The sequence below is a fragment of the Gavia stellata genome, chromosome 6 (genome assembly GCF_030936135.1).
Source record: "Gavia stellata isolate bGavSte3 chromosome 6, bGavSte3.hap2, whole genome shotgun sequence".
NCBI lineage: Eukaryota > Metazoa > Chordata > Aves > Gaviiformes > Gaviidae > Gavia > Gavia stellata.
In genome coordinates this window covers 4931643-4940802 of record NC_082599.1, presented here as the reverse complement: position 1 = coordinate 4940802, position 9160 = coordinate 4931643, and the positions used below count along the sequence as shown (strand labels likewise).

The window sequence follows — 9160 nt, the reverse complement described above, 5'->3', positions numbered from 1 at the left end:
GTATGAGAGATTAAGCTTAATTTAACAGCTACATTTTGTTTGTTTTATACAAGAGTGCAATTTCTAAAGAAACATATATGGTTAAAAGTTACATTAGCACAGGAGTAATATGTTGCAAATAACGTATGCGTCTTAAAAAAAAATCAGAAAACTGTCCCCTCTCTCAGATTTGAACATTCCTTTCTCAAATTTTACTATTTAAAGCAGTTACTGAGATGCTTGCTGCAGTGTTACACCATGAGCTCTTAAAATTGTAAGTCTATCATCGGCTTCCTTCCCAGGGGGAGGAGTTCTCCCTGCTTCCGATGACATGGTCTCCACAGCAACATTCCTCCAGCAACTGGACTGCACGCAGCCCTGCCGCTGCCATCCGGCCGCCGCTGCTCCAGGACTGCGGTGGTTAACAGCCGCACCGAAGAGCTGCAATGTCGGCAGAATTGAATGATTTGTTAGATGAAGTAAAGAATACGCCCCCTAAACACACTTTGGGCTAAAAATGGACAACTCCTTTGTGGAAGAAGTGGCTGCATCACTGGTGAGAGAATTTCTCAGTAGAAAGGTAACTTGTCTTGATTTTCTCCAGCTAGTACAAATGAGAATGACACATGAAAAATGTTACGTGCTAAAAGATTGAGGAATGCTGGGAGGGGGGAACTTCTTCCAGCCTTAAAGCAGCTAGACCTGAACCGTAACAAGCCTGTCGGGTAAGCATTTGCACTACATTCCCCACAATGCCTTTTTATTGCTGAATATGGACGCCAGCTTCCTCCTTGTTTGAGAAAGCCTGATTCTTACTCACACACGCCTGCGAAACCCAAGATTAAATCAAGAAACGCAGTTTCAGGGTTTTTTTCTTGTTAATTATCTATCTTGCTATTGTCCTTGTGTTTACAAGAGGCACAGACAACTTCCCAGGACAAAGACTTTTTAAAAAAAAAAAAAAAGGCAAAAGGTACCGGTGCTAGAGAAACCAGTAACATGCTTTTTTTTCCAGTTTTCAATAACAGCTTGGCAGACAGCAGATTTATCTGGGGAGAAGGGGCCAGGGAGAAGGGGAGGAAAGAGGCTATTGTACTTTTCAAAAACTTAATGCTGTAAAGGAAGCTTCGGACTACATAGGTGTAGGGAGTGTAGAATTGAGCAGAAGAAAAGGCACCTTCACATTTCCAGGTGAAAGTACCTACCACCTTGTATTTATGTTGGATCCTAAGGAAATATTGCTGATGTCCAGCCCCATCAGTCCCTCAGTGTCAGGAATGAGTTTGCCTATATCAGAAATTAAACAGCTACTGTCTTATTAAGTGCTACACAAACCTCAATTTTCTTCAGCTGTTTTGCATCCAGTCTCCAAATGCACATTTTCAATGTTTGTGAACAAAGTTGAAACATTTCCCAGCAGAATTTCAGATGCAGAATTCATTATTTGCCATTTACTGCCGGAACTATAAGAGGCTTAAGTCTGCCTGTTCAACTGACTGCAAAGATTTTTCAAATGAAAGACGTTTACATTTCTGATTTAGATACATGTAAATGGAAAACTGAATAAAAGCGTAACAGGAAAGGGAATGCCCTGCTGGTAAAACAGACCATACAGCTTATAATAGTAAGTTACACTTGAATTGCTGCATCTATTTCATACTATATGCTCTGGAGTCAAAACCAAGGGGCACTGACAATCCTTTATGCTTCTGCACAACTGTTCCCTTGCTTCCCCCAAATCTTTAATACACATCAGTGCCAACTGTGAGAACCATTCTTTACTTGCCACAACTTGTCCGTAATTCCCTAAATCTGAGCCAGACAATCCATCTGCAGAAAAAGAAATCCTTTCCTGTAACAACAGCCCTTCAGAAAAGAAATCAGGACTTTCTCTCTCAAGATGGTGGTCTGCTGTTGTACTACTTGAATTAGTTCAGGATCTGACTCTGACCTCTCCCTCAGGAAAGTGAGATGCCCATACATTTTGTCTCTGAAGTGCCCATGTATGCTGACTAAAGATACAAAGCAGTTGAGGAAGTTTGAAGATCCCAAACCAGCTGATGCCATGGAGACCTGACTGATTTCCAATCTGAAACTGATCCGAACAACCTCAAGCTGTGATAAAGGTTCTGAAACCTGTTCTGAACCCACCAAGAGACAGCATACACCTGATGCTCAGACTTTGTAATTACCCAAGTCAGAGTCACATTTATGAAAACCTGTATCGCATCTTGATGGAAATAGCAAAGTCAGTATTTCTGGAACTATCTGAATCAGAAGCCCAGATATTACCAGCGGCCTTCATACAGACCAGACAGTCTTATGAGGCTGCCTAGCAGCTGAGGTCTTTTTTTTTTTTCTCATGTTTGATAATTTCCACCTCACAGACAATATTGCCACCTTAATTATTTTCACATCTGTGGGCTGTAGTAATGCCAGCTTGTGCCATTAAAGTACAGGTTCTAAGGGTTAGCTTGTTTCTAATTACTGCCATTTTAATGTATTCAGATGTTTCATACTACATCCAACAAAGCCAAGAATAAAAGCTTTGGTAAGTTATATTGTCTCAAGTACTCTGACACTTTTCCTTCTCAGGGTTTGAAGAAAACCATCACTACCATGGACCGCGAGCTTCCACGTTCTGCACTTAGCATCAATAACAGGAACGAACTTCGAAATGTCCTACATCTGCACTCCCTGTACAAACAGAACAAGGTAGGGAAACGGATCGTGCTCCCCAAAATGTAGTATCAGATACCATGAAACTAGGCCAACAAGGTCAAAACGGTAGTGTGTGCCCAAACTGCAGAGAACTCAAGCTCGTCTCTGGTGCTGCGTTGCTGTGGACCCACTGACAGTTCTCTGAGGAATGGAGAGCTTAATATTTAGGTGAGATTGCAGCTCCTGCGACGAAGCTGAGAACCTGCCTGTTCATGAACCCTTGTTACAAACTGCAACCACCAATAAACCAGGAGCACTTATTCACTTTAACACCTTCTCCATCATTATGGCTAAATTATTCAATTTTGGAAGTACCCTTACAAGCCCATTTCTATATGCAACTTTATGTAAGACCAGGCAGATACAATTACACTTGTAGCATTTATTCTTCTTTGAAATGTAATATAGACCACAACATTTGTGGGTGTTGGCCTCTTCTCCCAAGTGACTAGTGACAGGACTAGAGGAAATGGCCTCAAGTTGCGCCAGGGGAGGTTCAGGTTGGATATTAGGAAAAAGTTCTTTACTGAGAGAGTAGTGAAACATTGGAACAGGCTGCCCAGGGAGGTGGTGGAGTCACCCTCTCTGGAGGTATTCAAGGAGCGTGTGGATGTGGCATTGTGGGATGTGGCTTGATGGGCATGGTGCTGTGTGGTGTGGGTGGGTTGTTTTGGTGTGGGTTGTGGTGTATTTTGTGGTTTGTGGGTGGTTTTGGTATTTTTTTGTGTGTCTGGTTTTGGGTTTTTTTGGGGTTTTTTTTGTGTTTTTTTTTTTTTTTATGGTTGGACTTGATGATCTTACAGGTCTTTTCCAACCTTAGTGATTCTGTGATTTGATGACAGGGACATCAATGGTTAATTTCCATTTCCAGTTCACTCATGACTTAAGGCACCATGATGATTCAGTAAGCAGCATGAGGCTATCTGGTAATAAGTCACTTCAAAAAAATCTCCCAGTGTAGTTGCATCACTATAGCAGATATTGCAGCATTTTTTACTTACACCCTGGAAGTCTGTGGGTTTTGTTTTAAATGAAATGCTCATGTACACAGGACGCACTTTCCAAAGTACTGTTTAAAAACAGTGTAACAAGTGGGGTGGGGTGTTGTCCTATACTTAACAGCTATCCCAGACACACGAAGAGAGTTCTAGAGTCCACACTTCTCACCAAGTTCTGATAAAATAAACTACAAATACTGAAGTCCGGTACTAATAATACTTGCAGTTCATTCTACATTCTTCTGAAGTTGACCAGGTAAGATTAGAAAAGGTGTATTCTAGCACAGTTACCATACTTTGCAACGTCTAGCTAAAATGAGAATAAGGAATGACGGTAACAAGTTGTTTCTTCTGTGTCATGCACACTTCATTTAACACAGCAACACCCTCGAGCTCTTGACATTCTCTAGCTGACATCTTCCAGTTTCCCAGATTGTTTGTACAGCCACATCTGGGATACACCCATCTAGAAAGTAGTTAATATGTTCTGCTACAATACAGCGTAAAAGGAATATCCTATCTTAGGCTGCAGCAAAGCTAACAAAGACTTTCAATAGCAACCAAGAACTTTGTTTTTCTTTTTGGATAGGCAAAAGAGAACCCACTGAAAACACTTCTTGAAATTATTACCAACTACTTCCTTGAGCACCGTGGGACTTCCAGAAGCATCAGTTCAAGTTCTGCTCTGTCAGCTCCTCAAAGAAAGAGCTCAACATCTCATCCACCCGACATCTCGGATGAAGATCATGTGCATGGGAGTGCCATTATGCTCAGTGAAAGCGAAACTCAAGCCTACAGGTACAGTCTTACTCTTTCTCTTCGCCCTGTCTACTCACCCTTTTTTTTTTTATAACTAAATAAGGGAAATAGTGTTAAAAGTTTTATCATTTATCCCTTCTGCTACCTTATTAGTTATCCTAGTAACACAAAGCTTAAATTTCCAGCTTATTAAAATCTCTTTTGCAAGCCACCCTTAAAAAATGCTCTTTTATGTTCCCTACCAATTATGAAGATTGGTAATCTCAATTGCATTTGTCAGTCACTGAAGCACATAGAAATCTGAGCTTTTATGCCTTGTAAATTGGAAATACTCAAATGGAAGCATATTCTGCTGAGAAACTAACCACCTGCACTCAAACTACAGGTATATTCATGCCTTACAGTCAAAAGCAAGGCCTACTAGCTTAAATTCAGTATTGTTACAAACAGTATAGATTCAGTTATTTCCATCTTACAAAATACCTAAAAACAGCATGTAACCAAGTCTTTCAATTGCATTTATTAATGCCTCAAGGTGGAGCAACAGCCCTAACTGTGCTTGGGTAGAAAGCTTTTAAAAAGGGCACAAAAGAGTAATTCAACTTTCCAGCTTTGATTCTCAAGGAATTAATCTTAATTTTATCCCTCATCCTGAACACAGCATGCTCAAGGTAGCTAAGTCTGAGCACCAGTGCTTGCAAAACCCCAGCCAGGTCCTTCCTTATAGGGGAAGAAAGCCAAGATTTTGAAAGTTGATGCTACCAGCTGAGAAGCAACACTTGAAAAGGAAGCAGTGCAAAAGAATTAGCTGTTTCTCTTTTTCAGATAGAGGAGCTTTTAGCATATTGTCAGCAGTCTTCTCTCCCTGTCCCACCTCACACTGCCTCAGAGCTTGTACCTGGCTCATTCCCCCCCCCGCCCCTGTAAGTTATTCCCTTCCCCCTGCAAGTCTCTCCAGTGCCCGCAGACCTTTCTTACTACAGCAAAAAGCTTTCTCCTACACAGGAATCCACTAACACGCCCCTCTAACACCGAATAACAGCACCCAGCACAATTAGCCGACCACCGCACTCCCTCTGCTGACCCCTAACAAAATGGCAACCCCTCACTCATCCTGCGGCCACTTATACCCCGATGTGCGCATGCGTATTGGCAGCCGAGCGCTTCCCTCCCCCGCCCGCCGCGCGGTAGGCGGGAGGGTGGGGGAAACCGCAGAGCGAGTGCTCGGCCGCTGGCCCAGAGTGGCCGTCATTGCTCCGGAAGTGGCACGTTATGGGGCCGCTCTGCTTTACACTGGAGGGCACTCTATGGTTTTAGTCCTTCCCCTGGCGGGAAGGGCATGCGCAGTGTGGTTTTTGAGTTGACACACACACACACCCCCCCACACCCCCCCACCACACACCCCATTACAGCCGCACGGACGTACAGGCTCACTATACACACATACATGAACACGCAAATGCAAAGAGGCAAAATATCAGAAACAGTGTGGCCAGCAGGAGTAGGGAGGTGATCGTGCCCCTGTACTCGGCGCCGGTGAGGCCGCACCTCGAATCCTGTGTTCAGTTTTGGGCCCCTCACTACAAGAAGGACATTGAGGTGCTGGAGCGTGTCCAGAGAAGGGCGACGAAGCTGGTGAGGGGTCTGGAGCACAAGTCTGATGAGGAGCGGCTGAGGGAGCTGGGGTTGTTCAGTGTGGAGAAGAGGAGGCTGAGGGGAGACCTCATCGCTCTCTACAACTACCTGAAAGGGGGTTGTGGTGAGGTGGGTGTTGGTCTCTTCTCCCAAGTGAGGAGTGATAGGACAAGAGGAAATGGCCTCAAGTTGTGCCAGGGGAGATTCAGACTGTATATTAGGAAAAATTTCTTTATTGAGAGAGTGGTGAAGCACTGGAACAGGCTGCCCAGGGAGGTGGTGGAGTCACCATCCCTGGAGGTGTTTAAGGAACGTGTGGACATGGCATTGTGGGACATGGTTTAATGGACATGGTGGTGCTGGGTTGATGGTTGGACTTGATGATCTTACAGGTCTTTTCCAACCTTAATGATTCTGTGATTCTCTGAAAGTGAAGCCCCACATGCAAAAGCAACATGTCAGCGATGGGAGAGGGTAGGGGATGGTGTGGTGCTGTGAGGAAGGGCCCCTCCCCAACGTAGTCCCTCGAGGGGCGAAGTATTCCCCTTCATTGCCCCGTCCAGTGGCGCATGGGGGAGCCAAAAATGGCAGATGAAAGGAAAACCAGAAAGCAAAAACCAGAAATGCCCAGCCTTTTGTTGTGTATGAGCTTGGAAACGTTACCCAGTCACACACTGCAAGCTGCCAACTCTGGAGAGGGCAAAATCCTCTACTGACTTGCAGGTTTCCATCTAAATCCTGTGTGATTTTATACCGATTTTCATGCCTTCACATGCATTAAACTCACCGGTTATGCCTTCCTGAGGTGGGGGAGGCTGAAGTTGGCTGGAGGTACAAGGAAGGAAAAATGGGTTGACTGGGTATGACAGGGGAGTGTGGGTTTCAGGGCCTGTCCTGATACAAATCAGTTTATGTAACTGATCTTTCTTTTGAAACCAGCTGAGAATCTGACCCTTGGACACAGGTAGGCGCTCCTGGCTGGCTGGCTTTATTTTTCCCTTGGATCAGGTCTTGTCCCAGCTGTGCAGTTTGTCTGTGTGTCTGCAGCGTGGCTGCAGGAAGAGGCTGCAACACTGCTGTAACAAGGACTATTGTAGGCAGGTTGCCAGTTTGGTTCAGCCATGTCCTATTTCAGCCCACAAAATGAACAGTGAGAGAAACAACACAGCAAAGTGCAGCTCTGTGATCCTAGCCATTTCCATTCCCTCCGGCCAAGGAAAAATCAGGCATTATCAGGTCAACCAGTCAGCGCCTGAAATTAGTTTTAACTTCAACTACCTGGGTAATTTTTAACAATGCTTTCGGGAGCAGAGAGTATGATTAGAAAGGTACCAGTGTGTAGTCTTCTAGATAGATAAGGAACCAGTGTATAGTCTTCTTTCCTTTTAACTTACCTCTTGGAGTTTTTTTGAGTGTCTGTAACTGTTAAAATAGTCTCTAAGCTGTCATACTGTGCCCTTTGACAATGGAGGATTACGTGGTCCTAGGTGTAACAGTCCTCAGACTTCCTGATGCTCCCAGAGACTGATCATGCTCCCTTCAGTTTACATATGCAGCGTGTCTTCACAACTCGAGACATACTACTTCAAAAACCGATTTTTAACTGGTTAAATAAAAGGAATGTTTTTGTGGTACAAGAGGCTTCAACTTACGGAATTGCTTTACTATGAAATAGGATGGAGAAAAATATCCTAGAGTGAAAAACAACCTCAAGGACAGTTATCGTAAAGAAGGCTAGCATTTTCAGGTTACACAGAATATAAATTTATCAACTGTCACAAAAGATGTCCCAGTGAAGTGGGAACTACTCAATAAAAGAACTTCCATTTAACAGTGATCTAATATTATGCAGACAGTGAAACAGATCCTGATGAAGAAAATCGGACTCGTCATGATTTCTTACAGGGTCAAATGATGTCTTTTTTTTTTTTAGTAAGAACGTGATTTGTTAAAAGATATTTTTAAGAAAGAAATGCATATAGCATTGTACAAATGGAGTCACGGATCCAGGTGAATCTCACTTGCATTTCAGAAACGCTTGTTTATAGCATTATATATGTGTAGGAAAACGGATGCAAACAGTGAACTACACCTTGTGTTGCTACCTGGAGGACCAGGCTGAAGAATATGGAAGAGGTCAATTGACAGCAGTGTAGCAACCTATTATCGAGGAAAAGCCCAAATACAAAAGTACCTTTCTTTTTGAACTAAAATAAGTGTTCTATATTTGAACAAAGAGTGAAAGAGGTCAGTAGAGTCAGTCTAAGTTATATGATAACAGAGGATGTTAGCAAAACTGTTAACAATTTTTCAAACTGCCAACCAAGCAGATGGAGAAGGAGTGGGAACTGCTGGGAACTGCTGGTGGTAGCTTAGGACCTGTCTGGTATGATATATATAGTTTGCTTTCCATTATGATATGGTACATATCAAAATAAGTAAGCATAAGATATTGCAACCAATTGTGACACATAATAATGATATTGAAATAATGTCCTTGAAAACCTACATATAGATGTTTAAGTGAAAAGCGATTATGTTTGAGTACCATTGCTAGATAATAAGTAACTTAATTTCACAGCAGTGCTTTAATTAGCCAAGCAGATGTTTTCGTTGATTTCATTGTGTGTTATTTTGCTGTTTGAAGTTTTGCCTTTGTCTTCCTTGTAGATATGATGTTGAGAATCCACTAGATAAAATCCTTCCATCCAGAAGACATCAGCACAAAAGTGAAAAATGCCACACAGGGGCAATACACAACAGCCATTTACCCTCTGAGGGGGATAAGAAGTTAAAAGATAGTCGAGAAGATTTAAAAGCAGCAGCAATTTCTGAGGAGCTGAAATCCACAGTGAAGGAGAAGCCAAGGCCCAGGTCTGGTCTCATTGTCAGAGGAATGATGGCTGGACCAGTAGCAAGTTCACCAGAGGTGATTTCCAACATTTACAAAATATTTCGCTTGGCCATGGATTGTAGATCTAACCCTCTGCGATAAAGTCATTTGCCGATAATATTAAAATGACTTCTGCATGCTAATCCATTAAATCTGCAGCCTGAAAGTATGTGGT

The 9160-nt window shown here is 42.9% G+C and overlaps 1 protein-coding gene across 1 annotated transcript in view; it reads left to right on the top strand.

Moving 5' to 3' along the window:
• The first annotated feature begins 356 nt into the window (after positions 1 to 356).
• MINDY4 (MINDY lysine 48 deubiquitinase 4) overlaps positions 357 to 9160 on the top strand; it is a 79373-nt gene continuing 70569 nt past the window's right edge. The window contains exons 1-4 of the mRNA XM_059818880.1: positions 357 to 559; positions 2575 to 2694; positions 4288 to 4496; positions 8763 to 9021. Of these exons, the coding sequence (XP_059674863.1) occupies positions 497 to 559; positions 2575 to 2694; positions 4288 to 4496; positions 8763 to 9021 (651 nt within the window). The 5' untranslated portion in view covers positions 357 to 496. The remainder of the gene's footprint in view (positions 560 to 2574; positions 2695 to 4287; positions 4497 to 8762; positions 9022 to 9160) is intronic.